Below are 24,258 nucleotides of genomic sequence, written 5' to 3'. Positions count from 1 at the left end.
GATGGATGTCACATCAGCTTTGTTTTTGTTTAAACCAATCAAACACATAAGAAACCTTCTGGTAAAAATCCCATGTCACTAAGATTTTCAAGATGGCTGCAATAGTGACTGGAGGCCAAATCAGCATCATTTTCATTTAAGGCCAACTAGACATCTTAAGAAATCTTTTGGTCAAACGATATGACATCATTCTAGAAGGAGTAGTGATAACATTTTCGAAACTGTCACAATCGTGGCAATACTGCAGATCATAGCAGCAGCATTTTCATTTGGCCATAGCAAGATTTTTAAGGCAGACACCACAGTGGCCATATTGGATGTTAGATAGGCAGCATTTTCATTCAGACTAACCAAAAACACAAGTCTTTTCCAAGCGGAAATGACTTTCCATTTAGTAGCAGTGACAACAAGATTTTCTAGATGGTGGCCATAATGGATGTCACCATTTTGTTTAGGACTAACTAGACAATATAAGAAATCTTTCAATGAAAATCCCACATCAATATGACCATCCTTCTAGTAGCAGCAATACCAAGTTTTTTAAAATGGTCCCTATGTTTGATGTCTTTTAAGTCAGACTGGCACCACTTTTCATTCAGAACCAACATGGCATCATAAGTTTTCTTCTGACAAAAATCCTATGCCAATATGGCTTATAGCCAGCAGGAGTAGTGATATCAAGATTTCTAAACTGGCTGCCATGGAAGCTGTACTTGACACCAGATTGCATCATTTTCATTTAGGACCAACTAGGCATCTTGTCTTTTAGTGAAAACCTCATGTTGATATGGCATTCAGTTTATGAGAAGCAGTAACAAGACTTTCAAAATGGCTACAATGCTTCAAGTAGTTTAGGGGGAGTAGTGATGGATGGATGGATGGACGGACAGACAGATGCCAAACAACAGGCCATCCCATAAACTCCCCTGGTACAACTCTTGCATTAGAGTTGAAAATGGTAGACTTGTCTTTTCTTTGAAACTCCTCTTATTCTAACAGACAGTTTTCTAATTTAAACTAAAAACAAAAAAGAAACAACTATATGCCTCACCATGCCGAAATGTCTGCTAAGAGAAAGAAGAATTTTTACAGATTTCATATATAGGAAGTTCAAATTCATCAAGTGTAGAGTTAAGTGATAAGAATGATGAGTTTGGCTCCTGAAACAAAAGTATCAATGGTGAATAGATCGATTAACAAATAAATGGATGACAACAGTAAAAATTCTGAAACTGAGGAATAGCAAACTACATATCTATGAATTAAGTCTAATATGTGTACCAAACTTCAGGGATATGTTAAATGGTTTCAGAGTTTTGCCAAGGAGTGTTAAATGTGGAACGGATGGATTGATGGACAAATAGGCACATAACATTACAAATATTGAAAATTAAGAACTTTTAACAGAAATAGGCACATCTGGACCATTAGTCTAATATGCATACAAGTTCACAGTGATATAGCTTTGAACAGTTTTGGAGTTAAGCTCTAGAAACAAAAAGTGCAAATGATAGATGGATGGATGGATAAATGTATAAATTGATGAAAACATTAAAAATTGATGCTGCAGAAATGTGAACAGCAAAAACCCCATTTACACCACTAATCTGTGTACGAAGATTTTATCTGTGGATTTGGAGTTTCATCCTGAAAACAAAAGCATGGATGATGGATGGACAAACAGATAACAGGCCAAAGTGAGCCTGTCACTGCTCACCTGGGCAACTAACAACTGTAGCCTTGTGAAAAGGAATTTCACACATGTAGTGAACTGTAGAGGGGAAAGTTGTTGTAGGGTTTAACGCCATTTTTCAGCACAAAATAGGCTATAAATGGCGGACAGTATAAATGGTGAAGGAAGAACCTGGGAAAACCCCAGAAAGAACCACCGACCCACAAGAAGCTACTGGTAAGCTTTCTCACATACCCACATTGACAGAACCCGAAATCTCAATCCCATACAGACATTGGTGAAATGGCAGTGATCTCTAATGGTGAGCGCTTTTGGCCACTCTGCTGCTCGGGGCCCCCAGAGTGGAAATTAAAGTTTGGAGCATATAGCTGCCACAATGTCTGTTAAGCCTAACAAAATATGAGTGTCTACATAAACCTATGAATTCATTCAAAACATTAGAGCGACTGATCTATTTGTAAATAATTTACAAGTCCAAACATACAAATATCAGATATTACATGTATGCCCTGAATATGAACTAAACAAGTAAATATAAAACATGCTATAATAAACAAACATTTGCTCGTGTTCATCTATATATAGAAGACACCCGATTTGAAGTGGTATATTTATTAAAGAGAACTGCTAATGAATGCATATTAAATGTAGATCACACTTCTTAAGATAAATACTATAGTATCTGATGAATTATTAAATAGCCTTATCTGTTTAGACATACTTTACACATAAAGTATTTATGATACTCACCAAGGATAAAGCTTGCCAAGGAAATGTAGATCACACTTCTTAAGATAAATACTATAGTATCTGGTGAATTATTAAATAGCCTTATTTATTTAGACATACTTTACACATAAAGTATTTATGATACTCACCAAGAATAAAGCTTGCCAAGATGATGTAGATCACACTTCTTAAGATAAATACTGTAGTATATGGTGAATTATTAAATAGCCTTATCTATTTAGTCACATTTTACACATAAAGTATTTATGATACTCACCAAGAATAAAGCTTGCCAAGGAAATGTAGATCACACTTCTTAAGATAAATACTATAGCATCTGATGAATTATTAAATAGCCTTATCTATTTAGACATACTTTACACATAAAGTATTTATGATACTCACCAAGAATAAAGCTTGCCAAGGATGCTGTGGACATGCTGCTTGCACACAAAAGCAAACCATGCTGAACATCCCATTTTCCTTCAGGTACCCAATCCATTATCATGGCAACTAGAGAAGCTAGAAAACCAACCACTATGGCTTGTGCCTGCAATTAAACATTTCCTTAGTTAAAAATGAGTTCAATTTTGTGCATACTGCTCCATAATGTTACAGATGATGCTGTACATGTTTTTCAGGTAACTCAAGTGGAACAATACTGAACAAGAGTATGCTGGCCCTGGCCGAAAATCCTCAAAACTATTTAAGCAATAGTTTGGCTTGATTAGAAAAGGCAACTGGACATAAAGTCCCATGCCCTTTGACAGATTATAGTGGCCAATGACCACTCCAGTAGCCTAAATAGTTGGAGCGTCCATCTTGGATGCAGGAGGTTGTGGGTTCAAACCCCAGCTGAGTCATACAAAAAGACTTTTAACAACGGTACTAGCAGCTGCGTTGATTGGCGCTTAGCAATAAGAGTTTAGTGTTAGGACTGGTTGGCCTGGTGTCAGGATGTGACTGGGTGGGACATGATGCTACATGTATGTGACACGATGCCCCAGTGCTAGATATCACTATAAACTGCCACACTGAAGACTTCGTAGCAATATGACGAAATTTGTTTAAAGCTGCATTAGAAATCCAAACCACACAATCACTGTAGCCAAAGCAGGTTGATCCAATGGTTAGATTTAAACCCACACCTTTTTGGTCACAAGTCTGGCACAATATCCACTGAGGCTACAGTCTCTATTAATCACCTCTCAAAACATGCATAGGAGCACATCTGACCGACTCTGTATCGTAGGGCCCACAGAGCTAAAAGTTATAAAACTTTGACAGTATCTAACCTAAAGGTAAGAAGGGTGGTTAGTTTGAAGAATTTTGTCTTTAAAAGAGTCAAAAGTGTTCATTTTCAACTGAAAGGTTGATAACGGTATGCATTTTCTGAAATATTAAAAACACAATCTCAATCATAATGTGAGGAATTTTGATAATTAAAAATGGAAAATACGGATTTTAAATTTTATGAATTTGTGGGAAAAAATATTTTTGAACAAGGACTTTACTGTGCTCTTATAATACATTTACACAAATTTCTGTGATTATATAGCTAGATAGGTAATGTTATTTGTTATTTAAGTATAACTCCAGTAGGCGATCTATACTATTCATTAATTACAATACTTCAGTACAGTTGTGAATAAGAAAAGATTTTCTCTCATAGAACTGAAACCCTAGTGAAGGCATAACATAAACCAGCTATTAGTGAATACTGGGTCTAATACAGTGTGGAATGTCTTTTTACCTTTACTGCCAAGAACTTCTGAGTGATATTTAAGTGAAATAGATAAGGATAACATTACATCTACCCTCCTGAATATGTTAACATTTAAAATGAAATGTGATCTGGTGAGCATATTTCTAAGCAAGTTCTTGTCAAGTTCAGTCTCTCAGGTGGTTTTGACAATCTTCCCTAACATATGAAATATATATTTTGACTGACTGGTACTGGCTTGTTTTCATCAGTCAGACAAAAAATAAACATTCACTCCAACTGGCACTGATACTGTGTTAGGCATGGAAATTAAATATCTCTTATTATACCATATCTCTCCGTGATCTGTTAAAGCTTGAATGAGGTGTAAATGCTCCGATTTAACAGTGCCTGAAGAAAAATAATCTTTGATCTGTACCGTATTGTTTAATTTTGGGGTATTTCATGTACCATGTTAACGATCATACTTTCTCTTTTGAGTTAGCTTGTGATAATTTTCTGATTTCTTCAATTTCTTTAAATCTGAACATATTGATTACAAGTTTTCTGGTGCCACTGACAAAGAGGTTTTAATTTTCTTCCATTATAAAGTGGGAGTACTGAATTATATTGGCAGTCCTACAACCAGGTGTGACAACTCTATGACTCCCACTGAAAGCATTATAAAGTGGGAGTACTGTATTATACTGGCAGTTCCACAATCAGGTGGGAAAACTCCATGGCTCACAATGACAGCATATAAAGTGGGAGTACTGAATTATATTGCCAGTCCCACAATCAGCTGCAAAAACTCCATGGCTTCCACTGACAGCATTATAAAGAGGGAGTGCTGTATTGTATTTCATATGGTACTTGTGAACTTATGTTTCAGCATTGTGCTTTTGCAGTTTTGCAAATATGGACCATGGTTCAGGTCTCAGTCATACAATGGAAATATTTCCTCTGATACTCCAGACAGTTTGATTAGCAAAATATCCAACAAAGCCTATGAAAGATTTCAGGGTCTTTCTTAATTATTCTTAAAAAAATATGTAGCTTGTGTTTATTACAAAATATCTCCCTGGGTTTATTTGTTGAACATGCACTTGTAAATGTCAGATCTAGCAGCGCAGAGGGAGAGCACCAAAACTACGGTCATAATGTTCAGAGTTAAAGTATTTATCATTCTATAGTGTCAAAACTAGAGATGTGTCTAAAGGTCTTAGATGTCATCGCCCCTCTTGCCTGATTGAGTAAGTAGGAAACAGTAATCTTGCAATTCATGTATACACAAATATGCAAAAGAAAACTTAAAATGGATAAATTAGAAATGGGCATAAATCAAGAAAATCAGAACATTTGCTAATATCAATAATGCTATTCCAAAGGGCCATGTGGTTATTCCAAAGGGTATATCTTTTCTCAATTAAGAGAGCCTAAAAGTATACCTAACAGCATGTGGAGTTCCAAATTTTTGTTAGTTAATAAGTGGTCCTCATACTCAAAAAGGTTGGGAACTATTGATATATATAGTATATACAGTTTACAACCAAAATATGGCACAACACTTTAGAAAATGGATCAATACATGACGATATATGTCTGCCTTGTATCAAATGTTAGTCCGACACATTTCTGGGCAACTCATGAAAAGCTGTGAGACTAGTTGCACATACAAGAATTATTATATACAGTATACACATTTAACACCTAAAAGGGACATAACTCTTACAAAATGATGCAGAACATGACATCAGAATGATATGTGCATGTTGGCTTCATGTCTATAATTTTATGTGCAAAGTTCCAATAAAAGCCCAAGTTAAAATAATGGTGAAGTTGCACACATTAAGAAGTGCACAACATACATTATGTACCTATGTGACATAGAGACAACAATATATTCATGGCAGGGCTTAAACAATGTTTACTGTAAGATATTAAATACAAACTGAAACTTACCTGTTCTAATTTAAAATCAAATATTGCAAAGAACATTTTAACTTAAAAGTCACAATTCCACTGCAAAAACATATGCCAACAAAAGTTACTTCATTAGGAGTAAAGTATGGATGACCAGATCACAATGTGAATATAGGACTTTGATTCTTCATTCAATAGATTAATGGAGATATGCTAGTAAACAACGATAGCAGCACACAGTTGTTTAACAAAATGGTGCAAAACTGTAGATGTAGTGTAAAAGGTTTCAAAGAAATTTAATTCTTGATTGAATATAAGTCATGTTCAGGCATATTTGATTTTATTATTTTCTGGTGTTCATTTCTTTTTTATCCATATTTTCTGAGTCTACATAAACAGAAAAACCCTCTGTGTCAAAACAATCCAGAACACCAGAAATTAATTGCATTCATCTGTACCTGAATAAGTGCCATATTTCCAGCAATCATTTTCCACTGTTCAGACTTTTTATCCATGTTCCCTAAGTTGGCCTACAACACAAAATAAAGTACATTTTTAAACAACAAATATCACAGTAACCTAAGATACAACTAAAGAATGGCAAATAATTTACTGACATTAATATACCCCCACCTCTCCCAATGTCACAACCATTATGAAAACTAGAAAATAGTTTTTAAAAATGGCACAACTCTTCCTCTAACTGTGCAAGCGTAATGACTGGTCTGCATAGTATGTTCCATGTTTCATAGCATTCCACAGAAAAAGCAAGCATAGATGCATTCACAAAATCTGTTATGTAATGTATCCAGCTGTAAGTATGTAAAAAAAAATGGCTAGTAACTCTTACAAATAAGAGTCATTGAAAGAACTGATGATGCTCTGCTGGCTGAAAAGTATTTCCAGGAATTCAAGACAAAACAATTTCTCCCTTGCAAAAGCCGAGTGCTGAAACCATATTCAGCAATAAGAAGATTTTCAAATTTGCTGCAGAGGTATACATATTGGATTTTAGATAGGCACTACCTTTATTTAGGACTAACATCATAAAAAAAGTACTCGGGGGGAAATCACATGTTGATATGACTTTCTGTTTTGCATTAACAATAACACGATTTTCAAGATGGTTGCAATGGTAGCCATACTGGATATCAGATTGGCACTATTTCCATTCAGGACCAATTAAACATCATAAGTACTTTAGTGAAAGCACGATGCTGATGTGACCATCTGTCTAGGAGATGCAATGATATCAAGCTTTTCAAGATGGTAATTGTGGCTGCCATATTGGAAGTCAGATTGGCACCATTTTCATTTACAACCAACAAGAAGCCTTTCAGTGATAATACCATGGTAATATGGCTATTCATTCTGAACAAATTATCATAAGATTTTCAAAACGGTCACCATGGCAGCCACACTGGATGTCTGAGCAGCACAATTTTCATTTAGGACCAACTAGACTCACAACATGCTTAGTGAAAACCCCTTGTTGATACACCATTAGCGATAACAATATTTTCAAACTGGCCACTATGACAACCATATTGGATCTGCAACTGGTACCATTTTCATTTAGGACCAACCACATCATAAGAAGACTTCTAATGAAAACCACATGTCTATATGACTTTCTGTTCAGGTGGAGCAGCATTTTCAAGATTTTCAATATTGCTGCTGTGGTGATCATACTGTAATTCAGACTGGTACCATTTGAATTTAGGGTTAACTAGACATGATTAGAAATCTATCAGTGAAAACTCCATGTTGATATAACCATCCATTCAAGAGGAACAGTGATAAAAAAATTTAAGATGGCAGCCATACTGCTGTCTGAGCAGCACCATTTTCATTTGGAACCAACCAGAAAATGGAAAGAATACACATGTAGAGTTTCATGGATTTTGTCCAAGAAGTTTAGATAGAAGAGCAATAACAAAGTTGTGCTAATGGACAGACAGAAGACAGACATCAGACTATGGACAACAATGATGGACAAAACACCAACCCCTAACTTTTTTTTGTCTATGGCCAGTCAAACTAAAATCTACAATACAAAATGCACTTACAAGATTATGTTTTACACTATATTCAACTGCAGGCAAAAAGGACAATAGCTCAAACAAAAATTGCAAGAGAACAATGATTTGTTGATATGCACCTATTCAGATGATGGCCATAAGATGTACAAAGTTTCATGGCTATCACCTAAACATTGTGAGACTAACTGTGTCACACACTACATAGGTCTCCAAGTCATAAAGGGAAATAAATATAATAAAATCCACAGAACCACAGTGATTTGTCTATATGAACACCTTCACCAAGTTTCATGGAAATCCATTTAAATATGTGAGATAAGTTGCAATCAAAAAGTTCTATACCACTTCCAGTTAATGAGTCAAACTTTACTACTGAATCACAGAAGCACAAGGATTTATCAATTTGTGCATCTTCAAATACGTTTAAAATATGTACTAAGTTTAAAAACAATCTATAAAAACCGAGGTTAGCTGTATTCATAGCATCCTGTTGTACACTACATTCAGCACAAAACAAAATGAGCAAAACAAAGTGATAAGTTGATAACACACATCTTCACATGATGACAATAGCATGTGCCAGGTGTCATGACGATACAATAATATACAGGATTAAAAAGATCTTGTCATATACTTCGTTAGCAGCCAATTAGTTGGGCAACAAAGATCTCTAACAAAAACTGGTTAAAGTGTTTTGTTTATATGCAACACTTAAGATAATGACCATGCTATTTACCAAGTCTCTCGACAATCCTTCAAAAACTGTGGGACCATATGTGCAAACAAGACTGTGCTGGTGAGAATGATGGTTAGATGGACATCAGAATTACTAGATACCCAAACAATAGATGGCTATCAGAATTCCTGTATAGAAAATGTACAGAGGGACATGAAAATTCCTATATAGCCAATCAACAGACGGACAAGAGAATTCCTATATACCCAATCTATAGATGGACACAAGAATTCCTATATATCCAATCTAAGGATGGACATGAAAATTCCTATAATCCCAATCTATACATGGACATGAACATTCCTATATACCCAATCTATAGATGTACATACAAATTTCTACATACCCAATCTATAAACGGATATGAGAATTCCTATATACCCAATCTATAGATTTACAGACGAAATCCTATACATCCAATTGATAGATGTACATACGAATTCCTATATACCAAATCAATAGATGTACATATGAATTCCTATATCCACAATCAATAGATGTACATACAAATTCCTATATACCCAATCTATAGATGTACATACAAATTCCTATATACCCAATCAATAGATGTAAATACAAATTCCTATATACCCAATCAATAGATGTACATACAAATTCCTATATACCCAATAAATAGATGTACATACAAATTCCTATATACCCAATCAACAGATGTACATACAAATTCCTATATACCCAATATAGGGGTTTAAAAAGCATAATAGGGCTCAAATAATATAATTCATATTTGTATGTGAACTATGAATGCACCTAAATTTTATAACAATTATCCAATCTGAAGTTACAACTTACAGTCAAAAATGTGAACAGCAGCCACAAATGGGAAAAGGCAATACTGGGCTTTGTATACAATTAACCTTTGTACCCATGTTCACATTCTAAAACTGATTTTTGAAATTTCTGCCTCATTTATAAACAGGTCATTTTGTGAAGATGCTCTTAACATAGATTACAGACGAATATACTTCCAAAAGAAAGAAAGTAAACAAAAGTTACTTTTTCCATCATAAATGAAAAGCTTGCATTTGTTGCTACATATTATTTCTGCCGCTTATAAAACAATTTTTTTATTAACTGTTAACTTTTACCATGCAAGGTCTTAGCTTATAGAAAAGCCAAAGGATATTTCAAAGAGCAAAAACAAACACCACCACTGCTTCTTTCCTTTTTTTCAGTTCTTACCTGTGTTGATAATCTAGAAGCAAGTGTCATTTCTAAATTTCCCTTAAGTCCCAAAAGTGAAGGTACCATTATAAAAATTTCTGGTATTGCTGTATATACTGGCCAGTGCTGAAAAATAAAATGAATAAATACTGTATTGCCTATAATTTAGTACACTCTCTGATTTCTTATACATAAAAAAATTCATGAAAGTTACAATTTCTATTTAAGTCTACTTTGTGTTCAGGGAACTACTTCTGATTAAATGTAGTAAATTTTGGGTATATAAGAAAATGATCAGGTTTTTCCTGTAATTAGTTGCACACCTAAAAATATAATCAACAAATAGTGTATAAGTATATATCAGACAACACACTTGTTTACTATAAAATGTGTACATGGAATCAACTGAAGGAAGTTGGTTTATGAATGTCACTAGTACCAACACTTTTGTATTAATTTAATTTCATCTACATGTATTTAGTGGTCCCACACTCTAAAGCACTGTTGAATATTAATAGAATCTATGTTGGAGTTTGGACGGAGACAAGGATATCCCTGTGTAGGGGTTATAGTATTTGTTTTCCCAAGAGGAATAGCTGCGATTTCCTTGTCTTGCAACAAACACCTACAAAGATTTTTCTCACCCAACATTTTCCAATTAGATTCAAAACACAGTATTCATTACTGCTTCTCACTATACAAAGGTCATCAGGTTTTCTACACATTTATAAAAATATGAATAATTACCTAAGCAGTCTATATATGCCACTCTTAGAAAAGGGAAGAAGAAGAAAAGCAAGAAAAAAGTTATAATTGATATTTGTTGGAAGCATTGTGCAACGAGCGTTGCAAGCCATGTGCTTTTGTTTTTCCTAACAGCCCATTAACATAAGTTAACAAGGGCAATGGGGTAACCTGTAGATCCTAAGTACACCAGTTCTATGCATGAGAAAATAGAAACATAAAATCATTTGATATTATTACTGTATTATCACATGTAATCAATGGATGTCATATGAAATTGACAATAAATAATTAATATCTTTTATATGAACAAAAATTTAGACACTAGTAAACGCATTATACATAAGGAAAGAGTCCCTTGAAAAAACAGATGATCTTACTGGCTGAAAAGAATTTCCAGGAATTAAAAAATAAAACCATTTCTTCTTTTTTAACTGCTGAGTGTTGAAATCATCTCTGATTATTCTTAGTGATGAGATTCTCAAGATGGCTGCCTGGGTGGCCATTACTGGATGTTACATTAGCACCATGTTCACTTAAGACCAACTAGACATCATAAAAAGTCTTTTAGTGAAAGCTCCATTCTGATAGGACCCTCCATTCAGAAGTACCAATATCAAGAATGGGGGTGATATCTGCACTGCACCATTTTCATTTACGACCAACCAGATCTTGGGATAAATATTCATGTTAAGTTACATGGCAATCCTCCACGTAGTTTAGGAGTAGTTATAACAAACTTTTGAAAAACAGATTGATGAACTGATGATAAGCTCCGCTTGTCTATGAACAAATAAAGCTAAAACTGTAAGACTAGTCACTATTTTGAGATCTTGTCAGAAACTGTATTGAGCTGCAAGTAAAACATTGCAAAAACATTCATAAACATTTTGAGATCAAAACAATTTATTGATATGCACATCTTGAAGTGATGATCATAGCCTCTACCAAATTTGAAGGCAATCTATTAAAAACTGAAGTCTAGTTGGACTAACAAAACTGTATGCCGGGCAGAATGACTCCTGGATGGGCACAAACATTACCATATAACCCAACCCTCAACCGCGGGTTTAAAAAAAGCCAAATCCAAAATAGATGACACTGCCGTTGGCCATCTCACAGCAGTGATCTGCAAATATCCTTTCACTAATTCATTTCCTCTAATGTCATCACCATGGCAAGCTTCTACAAACTTTTGTGACTGATTTAAACAAACATTACCATATAACCCAACCCTCAACCGCGGATTTAAAAAAAGCCATGTAAAGATTTAATACTATCACAATGACATGTGACAACATAAATGCAAAATAATTATGTTACAATCAAAGATCAAAGCATCTGTGAGGGAGTTTGATCATCAATCACAATTACCATAACTGCATGTCTGGTTGACCTGTGTGTTCACCTGTGTGTCAGAAGTTATCATGTGTATGTCTGGTCAGCCTGTGTGCCAGAAGTTAAAATGTTCATGTCTGGTCATGATGTGTGCCAGAAGTTAAATTGTGTATATCTGGTTGGCTTGTGTGCCAAAAGTCAAACTGTGCATGGCTGGTCGACCTGGGTGGCAGAAGTTAAACTGTGTATATCTGGTTGGCTTATATGCCAAAAGTCAAACTGTGCATGTCTGGTCAACTTGCGTATCAGAAGTTAAACTGTGTATATCTGGTTGGCTTGTGTGCCAAAAGTCAAACTGTGCCATGTCTGGTCGACCTGCGTATCAGAAGTTAAACTGTGTATGTCTGGTTGGCTTGTGTGCCAAAAGTCAAACTGTGCCATGTCTGGTCGACCTGTGTATCAGAAGTTAAACTGTGTATGTCTGGTTGGCTTGTGTGCCAAAAGTCAAACTGTGCCATGTCTGGTCGACCTGCATATCAGAAGTTAAACTGTGTATATCTGGTCAACTTGTATGCCAGAAATTAAACTGCTTGTCTGGTCACCCAGTGTGCCAGAAGTTGAACTGTGCATGTCTGGTTGACCTGTGTACCAGAAATTAAACTGTGCATGTTGGTCTCACCTTTGTGATTGATCCAGTATCTACAACTTTAGCCACTTCAAGATGGCATCATCAAGGCACATGTTACTTTTTTTTAAATGTTGTTTCCATAGCATGAGAAAAAGCAATTGAATGTTCAGAAATAAACTGTACTTCATAAAGTGCATCAATTGTCTTAATTTTTATGATTCAAATTATTGGAAAAAGATGAATCCTGGAAATGAGTTACTGCATAAACTTTCTTATGTATGACTGGAAAATGAGAATTTATTTCAAGCTAAGTATATTTTCAAATCATAATGTAAATTTCAGTACAAAAATGTTTCACTTCCAATTTCCTCTTTGTTTTATAATCTCTGGTTTCAGTTTGAATATTAAGATTTGCAAGATGTGCATCCATCTTACATCAAACCAGAAACACCACAAGGGTCTCAATGGTCAGACCAATTTCTTGACTATGTTCCTGTAGTCAATCTAGAATGACTTTGATCACATCCTAATCCAACCAATGACTCTATAGTCACTTTTTATTTCAATAACACAGACTAAGATCAAAAGGTAAAGGGACTTATATTCATGCACACTGATTTCAGTCATATGCCACACTACCTGAACAGCATCCAGTACAAGGCCTGCCCCGACTGTCCCAAAGCCAGCTATAATATATGGTAAAAAAATCTGTAACAATATACTGAAAAATGTCTCCTCTCTTTCCTCCATGACATATATTTCATCAGCACCCTCTTGACTGCCCCTGTTCAGCAATGGTTCAGTGTCACTAGTCCTTTCTGTGGAAGTCTCCCCACTCTCTAATGCAGCAGGTGAAGCCCCACTAAGGGGTACTAAGTGTACTTTTCCATTTAAGGAGCTACATGACATTTGTGTGGATTCACTTGAAAACTGCGGATGCTCCCGTTTTTCTTGAAATGATGAGCCTAAAAATTGATAAATTTTTGTTTAAAGAATCAATGAATAAATACATCCAGTATATTTAATTCTGGATACTGTTAGATAATGTTACAATTCATGATATCCATCCACTATACTGTAAAAAGCCAAAGGGGTTTCTTGTACGAATCCCACTAGAAGTCACATATTTCCCCTGATTCCAAAGAATCCCATACAACTACTGTTGTAAACTGGAAACACCAATACATCCAAACTATAAAAAAAATTTCACTAATTAATACATGATCACAAACCTCACAACTTCCCAATTCCTGTCAACAGCAAAACTGCAACGGTTTCTCATTAACTTTCTGTAACATATCGCCAGTATTTCACAATGTGAAACTATACAACTCAACCACCTAATACAAGGAACTATTTTTACTACACCACCTTAAGCCAGTCAAATAACGATTTTAAGCCACATTTTGCCTGTAACTCTACACCATATTTACCACTGTAGCAACAATAAACAAATTCTGCCTGACGATGGAACAGTCCCTTCTCGTTTCTTCCACTGTATACTTTACCAGTCTCCAATCATAAATAATGCACCTGGAGTCACACAATCAATTTACACAATTAGATTTTAATAGGGACTACTGAGCTCCAGGGACACTCATTCAGCTCTGACCTGAACTCACCAAAAGTAAACCATGACATCATGAAGTCTCACTAACACTTCACTCCATAAAGTTTGATCCTAGTAATTAGTTAATTGTTCAGTCTAAGGACTATCTCCCCTGCACAGACCCCTCCATAACCAACAAGTAATCACAAAAATATAAGAAATCCTTAAAATGGAGTACTATTAACAAATGAACATACTCCAAATGTATTACAATATTATTACAAGATGTACCTGGATCTCTATCAATGGTATGCCAAATAAACAAACAAAAGAACTATAATCATCAAAGCTTTTATGTCTAAGCTTTTAAGTAGGTGTTGATAATGTATGAAATACAAAAAAATAAGTTAAAAAATGACATGTGAGAGTTTTAAATATTCACTTAGAATTATAAATTTCATGAATAATGGAGAATAATTTTAAATCTTATTTTAATCAGATAACATGAAAGACTTATTCTCAAATGACATTGTTTGGAACATCATTAGAAGTTATGCAACATACTATATATAATAACATGACATTGGTCAACATGATATCACATAATAGACATGACATCTCATGATAAATCGGTATTTGAAATACTAACCCTCTGCTGGAGGGATCAAAACATTATGGGCGGCAACATCATTGGCCGGGAGACTTGTGGTAGTGGTAGTGGAATTGGAGGAAACCATTCTTTTGCGGGGGCGGAGGGTGATTTGTCCTTCCTGTCCCAAAAATGACATAATCTTATTCAAAGCTACATGTTTGTGTTACATTTCTGAAATGTACTTGCTTGTTTCTGGTGAAACTGATGTAGGAACCGAACCTGTAAAAAAAATCAAATGAAAAACAAATTCTAATATTAAATTTTCAATTCTGAAATGTACTTTCTTGTTTCTGGTCAAAATGATGTCGGAATTGAACCTGTAAAAATCAAATAAAAAACAAATTCTAATATTAAATTTTCAATTTAAGAGATACCAAAGAATTTCAACATGAAGCCAACCTTTCTGTCCGCCTCTTCTAAAAATAAACTGCTTATTCTCGAGGCTGTTTTGACCTCAAAAGTAAGCAGGAATTAAAAACAAGTCATCAAATATACATAATATTTACATCGGGCAATCTTTTTGCCGTTAGTTAAGAGGAAGACAGACAGAAACACAAACAACAGAAAGAGGGACAGACAGACAATCAACTGGCCAAAGAGGACCTGATATCACCCACCTTATTAGTTGACTGTTTCACTGAGTGGGCTTATGTACTATTGTAAAAAGATACCATATGTGAGACTGATTTTACCTATTTTTACTAGTCTGATAAAAGTTATTTCCAAAGATAAAGGCATAATTGGTATCTCTTGCTCATAATCAAGTCATCAAGATATTTAAAGGCTAAGTTTACCAAAAAAAGCTTTAATCTGTGGTCTATGGAGTCACTTGACTTTCACACTAACTGAAATTACAATTCACAGGCTGTTTAAGGTCATGTATTATTAAAATTTGGAGGTGTTAAAGACAAAAATCATAGCATTTTTACTTTTTGATAATCATGAATGCAAAACACACAAAATGTTTTTTTAAATAATGTCTGAGATATGGCTAATACATGAATTTCCACCAAAAAGTGCACAATTCATTTAATAATTTTTATATTAAAATGGTTTCAGGTATGTCTTTATGGTAATAACAGCAACTCTTTCAACTAACAAGGGCCCTGAATGACCGAGTGGTCTAAAGCACTCTCCATTACGGATCACTGCCATCTCACCTCTGTCTGCTTGAGTTCTAGAATCGGATTCGGCCAATGTGGGTATGTGAGAAAGCTTACCTGTAGCCTCTCATGGGTCGGTGGTTCTTTCTGAGGTTTTCCCAGGTTCTTCCTCTACCATTAATACTGGCTGCCATGTATAGTCTATCATGTGCTTAAAAATGGCATTAAACCCTACAACAACAACAACTTTCACCTAACATGCTTCCAAATATTTACAAATTTCAAATGTGGCAAAAGATGAAGAAAAAAATTATCTGCAATTAAATGTCAACATTAAGATGTGTCCTTACAATCAATATTTTCTTACTGGTGCAAAACCAATATCTGAAAAAGAAACAATCACTTGCACACACACTGACACACATACATGCACACACACACACACAGAGTGGTGGTAACATGGTGGTTGAGGTCTATAGAACCTGAATATGATTCAGCCATGTTATAACAAACCAAGTCAGTTGCCTGAAGAAAATGATGCATGTACCTAAAAAAAATGGCAGGGGGAAATAAAAGTAGGTGCAAAAATATGTGCTTTATATGAAATGAAGACAACATATTAGTTTAAAAAACACTTGTATATTGACAACATACATTTGTGTAGTACAATCCATAATCCATTAAGCACTGAGCTTGTATTATACAGTATATAAAAAATCCATGAATTCAGGTATTTGTAAAATGTTCTAAAGTTCATGCACAAGTCACATCCTGTTTAAAACACAAATAACACCTAAAAAATTGATAGTCCTCATTTGATCTATATCCGATTGTCATTAAACAATTCACTACAATACTGTCAGTAGCACATGGCTATAGCTGTGTATATGCTACATGTACATACACTTAAATTGGCCTAGATTTTGCTCAGCTGGCCACCCAGGAGATGAGGCTATTCATGGGGAAATTAAAATGTGAAAAAATTAAAAAGTTTAACAAACATCTTTGCAAGATCCCTCATCTTCAATTAACTTGATGGCCAGATATCTATGATTTCAAAAGACTGAAAATTTTATTTGCATTTTATGCCACTGTTGGTAGCAACCATAATTATGAATTTGTTTCCCTAAATTTTGGAAACTTTCACAGTACAATAAACATGTTTCAGTCACTTTGGAAAATGCAACAATCCATCAGCTTCCATTGCATTTATTTTAAGTTTGGTGCGGACTTCCTTTGAAGAAGTTTCTTTATTTTTATTGAAGATTTTAATCAGCCTTCTTTGATAAATGGTGCATATATGTTATTTAAGTTAGCACAAAAGGACAGCTTTGGAGGACCAAACAAATACCCATTTCTTATTATGGCAGCAAAATCAATTAATTTTAGAACACTGATTGCGGGATAAGAACAATATGTGCTTTTAAAGGTTTTCAGTTTTAAGTTTCTGCAAAAAAAAAATTTCTGGACGCATTTTAAAAAGAAAATGAATTAACGACTGTGTAGTTGATTGTAGCAATTACTGTTCCTGCCTTCAAAGGTTGGTCGATTGTAGCAAGTCCCAGATAGACCAATGCTTTTGATATGAACAGTGACGGTACTAATACAGAAAAATACCCTTTATAATTGAATTCATACATTACCTACACACTACAACATCTGCATTACTCAAGGCATCATTAGAAATATAAATGCCCTTTCCATCAATGTGGCCATGCACCTTTTAAAAACCCTTTTAAATAATTCAGTTTTTGACCAGCATTCTTGCCATTCGTATCATGCTATGATATAACTGACATTTGCTGAAAAGAAGACCAGGCTAATTTAATTGTAAGAGGGGAGTTTGTTTAATGTACTGCGGCATCTATAGATACATGCCTTGAGGTGGAAAATAGCTTTACTTGTGGCTTTTTTCAAAGGGTTTTTAATCCAGTAATGGCATTATCTTTGCTCAAAATGTGTCATATTTTTGGCATGTCCTCTCAATTTGCTATTGAGACAGAGTAATTCATACACTGACAAGAAGAATGTAACATGTGTAACATCAGTAATTGTGTTCATTTTAGTAAATATGTCTCCGTACAAGGAATACATTTTATATTTCAATATATAGACTGTTGATTACTATATATTAGGTAATCCATCATCTGGTTACATAGAGGGTAAAAAGACGTTATCACCCCATCCACCCGAGAGAGAAAAAACAATATGCTGTAAATGTTCATGTATTATCTCATATCAAAAGATCCCTTAGGTTACATGTAGATATGTATATATGTATCACTTTGTAATTCCAGAGAATATTATTTTGAATAAAAAAAATTCCAGTCCAAAATCAAATACTGAACATAAAAAATAAGACAGATTCTGACTAAAGAATGTTAAGGCATGAATCACTAATTTCTGTTAAACATGATTATAAACCCCTCTACTTGACCAAGGTCACAATTAGCATTTTCTGGTAATACTATGATTTAATGGAATTTTCCATTCCAGAACATTCTGGGTTCTCAACAAGATAAAATCTGTTATAAAATTATAATACAAATTAAAGTGCAAGCAAAACAGCAATTGTGGTCTTTAACATGTGAAGAATATAGTATACAAATGAATATTTATCCAGAGTGAATGCTTGTGACATCACTAGATGATCTTTTAATGGTACATGCGGGATGATTTAAGTGTATTTGAAATAAATGATGTGGTGGTTTGTGAGTTACTGTTAATTATTAATTGTATATATGACTGTACCAATCATTAAATGACCTACATATTCAAACAGTTTAGATAAATTACATCCAATATATCAAGTAATCTACACACAGTGATTTTGCTTGATACTGAAGCAAAATCATTTGGATTACAGAGCGATTGTCCATCACAGCTAAGTAAAATCACTCCCGTGGAGTTTGTAACAATCACTGGAATGTATCTGAAATGCTTCTGTAGAAAAAAATGTATTTGAAATGAAAATTTACATATAAACAGTTAATAATAAAATAAATGAGGGCAATAGAGTGCGTCGCCATTTAATTAGGAAATTGTTTTTAAAAAATAAATAATTATAGAGATTTGATGCATGTGAGTTATTTTCTATCATTGATAGTATCAATGTCCATGCATGTATTTACTTTTTTCCACTTCTTGATGTGTTTTTGAGAGCTTTAGTGTGACTATATGTAATTTTGGGGTGTTCTTTGAGAGTCTTGGAGTGTACTGGGGTATTTAATGAGACCACTATTCCCGGCTTATAAAAAAAGACACCATAGTAAGTAAAGTAAAACATTATGAATAAAAGTTGTAAATAAAGCACCAATTTATGCTGCCAAGTTTGATATACCTGAAAATTTGACTTGTAGTTCCAATGTTAATCGACATCAGAACATGCTACACAGTGCAGTTATTTGGGCAGTCAGACCGCGGGACCCAAAACATAAATATCAGGGTCGATGTCTAATCCGACAGATAAGACCTTGACGCTGATATTTATGTTTTGGGCGTCAAGGTCTTACTGTCTAACAAACAGCGCTGCATACGGTGTTTTGATGTCAACTAACATCGTAACAAAAGTCAAATTTTCAGTAATATTTCACACAACTGGCAACTAAAATAATGGCACTTTTCTACAAAGTAAAGTCATAATGTTTTAGTCAGACTTTATTTACTCTGATGTCTTTTCTCTAATAAATTCAAATTCTCACAAAAGAAATGGACCAGTTTTAAAGTTTTGTTGGCCTACATTTCAGCCGACTGGAAAGCGATGAAAGCAGGGAATGCCAAAATCAGGTTAAGTTGAAATATTATTCTTTAGTCAATGAATAAAAATATATTATGCCTATTGGAACTGTAAAGTAACGTTTCATTTCGTTCAAGAAACACATCCACCACATGAACCTACTTAAACATAATTCGGCATACCTCAACTACTGTCATATTGCAACGAATTAAAATGTATGTCAACAGAACATGAAAATGCGTCCATTTGCGAGTGTCATATTTTCATTCTGCCAGAATAAAGACAGCACAGTAAGTATATTAATTACACATAAATTAGTTGAGGAGTGTCGATATATGTTACCAAATGTGAGATATTCCTGAAACTTTGACTACTCGTTCCTATGTCAACGGCATCGGAACACGCTATACAAGGCCGTTATTTGGATAGTAAGACATGGCATTTAAACAAAATCAACATGGGCTATGTCTTACATTATGGGACTTTTATAGGACTAATGCAATGTGTTATGTAATCGTCACGAAGGCAGCAGCTGCCAGTACGTTGCGGCGTTGTTTCTCACCTTATATTTTTTTTTGTCTGCTTTTGTCTTTCTTTCTTTTATATATATACAACTCAAACGAGTTTGACTAGACAGTATCGTCCCTAGCCAAGGCCAAAGCTACTATTCATTCCCCATTCAATCTGGACCGAACTGAAAAACTGATTTTCTGTTTCCTGTAGTATTTTTCTTTAAATAAACACCGATTGTAACACGTTCAAAATGTTGGTTCACATCTAAATCAGCCACGCTTTAGCATCCACAAATCCATATTACGTCTGCCAACTTGTCGTCACCAACGTTGTTGTTGTTGCTTTGTACTTCCGCTCAGTACTATATCAGAGCACCACAGATTAAATGGAGTACGTCATTTTACCACCAAACACTATCAAATCAGGTCATCTTAAACACGCAATGGAAAATGGAATGCAATAGAAGTAAAATATGCAACGGAAATCAGTAAATTGTATATTAGCACTGTTTCGTCACTATTTGAACTAAGTATTATATCTGGTGATAAATTGACATCAAAATATAACGAGGACCGGATTATGCATAAGCTTAACCAGCTACAGCTGAAGGCCTCACAGCCTGACGAAGCGGCTAAAAATTTCAGATTTTTTAAAAATTTTTTACAGTTTTGTTATAATCTATATTTAAGTGATAATTTAATTTTTTTTGCATAATGTATTCACTATTATTATCTATGCAATATATTTTATATAAATTACATAATTTACATTGTAATCAGAAGTTCAGTTGTTATACAGCCTTATTCTCTGTTAACACTTACCAAATAGCGCCTCTACAGCTTATCGTTGCTTACAGCCCCACCATGTCTAAATCCGGCCTGAATGAATACTGGTTTTAAATAAATTCTGCAAATTTACTCAACGTTTTTTTACGTAAATGTGACCGACCTGCTGATTAGTGGAAATCATTATATGCAATAGAGATTACAGAAGTTAGCAAATTTTTAGATAGTTATATTTATTTCAAAATATGTATAACTGTTTTATTATTATGTTTATATCATTAACTTAATTGAACAATGTGTTTCATATGACAGTGACCGGAGTGGTGCTCAGTGGAAGTCGGCAATTGCATTGGAACAATCTTTTGATCACGCTCCGCACTATTTTAAGAAATGCGTCTTTTTGTTAAGACGTAAAGTTTGAATATATTTATGTTGTGGTTTGTTGTTGAGAAAACTCTGCAAATGAAAATTATCCTTGATGAAATAATGTACATTACCGTATTTTTTAAAAATAAGTATAAGGATTTAGCGCAATGGAAACAAAGTCCGCAATGGAAATTATTTATTTTGATTTTAAGTGATTTTTTAACTTAAGGAAAATGAACAGAAGTTATTTCATCCTCAGATGCATCATCTTCGTTAGCCAAAGTTCCGATAGAGTTATTAGAACCTTGGCTACCGAAGATGCAGATGCATATTCTATGCATTATGCATAATATAGAACATAATAATTAATGAAAGTTCGAAATTGACTTAATTAAATAAAATTATACTTTAACTCATTTTTATAATTTGTTTGTTTGTGATGATAATGATGATGATGACGACGACGATGACGATGATGATGATTAACCAAGGAATTGTGTTGCACTATTGTATTATTTCCAAAATATATTTGAGATTATTTTTAATTTCAATTACAAGTGTCTGCTTTGCTTAAACAAATAATGATTAGGCCGATAAATCAGCCCCACATCCGTGATAATATTCACCAGCGGTTTAGGGACTTATATCACCAATTATTAAAACCTGCAAAACTCTGCAGTCAAACTTGTCTGCGCACATCAGTGTAAATTGTATCCACTTACCGGTATTTTTCGCTGCTGTGGAACTTCCGTCAGCTTAAGGGTTCTTTTGGCGACATACTTTATATTTACGAGCAAATCCTGTTTCGCGACCGGTAAATCCACGTGGAATTGTTCAACCCGCTGCCCTGTGGACATTTTGAATTTCGCACTAGATATGATCTTTACCAAATACCTGTACGTGAGACCCATATATCATCCATACGTATCAAAACAGATTTGGGGGGGGGGGTTGATTTTTCAGACTAGACGCAGACAAACATGAAAGAATAACTTTGACCCACAGGGGGCTGTTTTTGGACCTGTTCTTTTCATTCTATACACTCAGCCGCTCTCAAGTGTCATAGATCATTATCTAGTGTCACACCAGTAATACACTGACGACACCCAAATATAAAAATCTAGCCACCCAACTGAAGTTGATGCTACCATCCAAGCTGCAGAGATATACATTTGTGATGTGAAATCATGGATGACATGTAAGAAGATGCAGATGAATGATGATAAAACTGCGGCCATTCTGATCACAACACAAAGACTTTCTCATTCACATCCTTTACCTCAAACAATAAATATCAGCAACACCAACATTAAATTCACACAATCAGTATGAAACCTAGGTGTTACTATGGACAGTACTCTCACATTGCACCAACATGTCATGAATATATGCAAGGGTGCATATCTTGAGCTGAGACCCATCAGCTCCATTCGCAAATATCTTTCAGTTGATGCCACTAAAACACTTGTGTGTTCATTAGTACTTCCAAGACTGGACTATTGTAATTCATTTATGTCTGGTTCATCTCAATATCTACTTCAGAAATTTCAAAAAGTTAAAAATACAGCTGATATTTTCATACTCAGAGCACCACGATCTGAACACACACGCACACGCACACACCTGCTACTCTGTACCCTACACTGGCTATCCATTCGATCCAGAATCAAACACAAAATTTGTTCCCTGTGCTACGTTTCACTGACGGTCTCTAGTCCAACATATTTATCCGACCTCACCCATGTGTATACACCAGCAAGATACTTACGCTCCTCTTCTGATAATTGTATACTCGTTATTCCCACTACGAAAACGAAGTCATATGGACAATGTTCTTTTGCATACCATGGCCCAACAACGTGGAATGAATTGTCCACTGAACTTAGACACAAAGACACAGTTCGGTGGTATTTGATAGTGTTCTGAGGTGTTCGGTGGTTTAAAAAAAAATGCCTACCAGTAGTAAATGGGGGCACCCTAGCGTCAAGGGGAATTAGCATTACAAGACCCCTTGGGCAACTCTAGCGTCAAGGGAAAATTAACATGGAGAAAAATCGTGGGTCAGATTATCGTCAAGGGAAATTAACATGGAGAAAAATCGTGGGTCACTCTAGCGACAAGGGGAATTTAACATGGAACTATAGTGTGGGTCTGTCTAGCGACAAGGGAAAATTAACATGGGAATAGAGTTTGGGTTTGTCTAGGGACAAGGGGAATTGAATATGGGATTTTTTTTTTAAAATTTAAATTTAAATTTAAATTTAAAAAAAGGGGTAGGCAATGGAAAGGCTATCTCTTTTCGAGAAATATGGCTGGCCCTGAAAAGGGCCTTTGGGTTTTCTTCTTCTTCTGCTTCTAATTTCTTCTTTTTCTCCACCAAGTTCTTATTTTATCTCCAACACTCTTTCTCTTCTTCTCTTTCTTTTTCTCCTGCCCTTCTTTCTTCTTCTCTTCCTTCTCTTCTTTCTTCCTCTTCTCATTTTCTTCTTCTTTTTCAATCTCTTCGTTCCATTTGCTTATTCTTATTCTTTCCTCTTCATCCTCCTTCTCCTCCTTTATCTCTTTCATGACACCACTAATCTTGTCCTTTACCTTTTTTAAGTTATTAATTTCCATCTTTACACGATGGGGACTATAGGAATAATGGTCTTCAACCAGTCTTATTAACATCTGCTCCATCATTCCTAAGTTGTCTAAAACGTCTTGTAATGTTTGTATTTTGTCCATTTGGTTAGAAGCCATCTTCTTTTTTTATTCTTTGCAGAATGGTTTGAACGACGAATACTATGGGTTCTTATACTTAAAGCGCGTACGTGAAGGAAAACATCCCCCTA

General features: G+C 34.8%; 1 protein-coding gene across 2 annotated transcripts in view; it reads right to left on the bottom strand.

The window, feature by feature from the left end:
- The window catches only part of LOC149792605 (solute carrier family 41 member 1-like), a 59,858-nt gene extending 39,243 nt beyond the window's left edge, over positions 1 to 20,615 (bottom strand). The window contains exons 1-6 of one of the 2 annotated variants that reach the window (XM_089971233.1): positions 20,323 to 20,615; positions 14,919 to 15,140; positions 13,360 to 13,685; positions 10,029 to 10,136; positions 6,506 to 6,577; positions 2,828 to 2,972 (exon numbers count right to left, since the gene is read on the bottom strand). In XM_089971233.1, the coding sequence (XP_089827359.1) occupies positions 2,828 to 2,972; positions 6,506 to 6,577; positions 10,029 to 10,136; positions 13,360 to 13,685; positions 14,919 to 15,057 (790 nt within the window). In that variant the 5' untranslated portion in view covers positions 15,058 to 15,140; positions 20,323 to 20,615. The remainder of the gene's footprint in view (positions 1 to 2,827; positions 2,973 to 6,505; positions 6,578 to 10,028; positions 10,137 to 13,359; positions 13,686 to 14,918; positions 15,141 to 20,322) is intronic. The other variant, XM_089971234.1, reaches the window with a different exon arrangement.
- Positions 20,616 to 24,258: the final 3,643 nt, after the last annotated feature.

This window comes from Sinohyriopsis cumingii, chromosome 9 (genome assembly GCF_028554795.1).
Source record: "Sinohyriopsis cumingii isolate HCF-2022 chromosome 9, ASM2855479v2, whole genome shotgun sequence".
NCBI classification, from domain to species: domain Eukaryota; kingdom Metazoa; phylum Mollusca; class Bivalvia; order Unionida; family Unionidae; genus Sinohyriopsis; species Sinohyriopsis cumingii.
The sequence above is the reverse complement of the archived record's forward strand: the minus strand, read 5'-3'. Positions and strand labels throughout refer to the sequence as shown.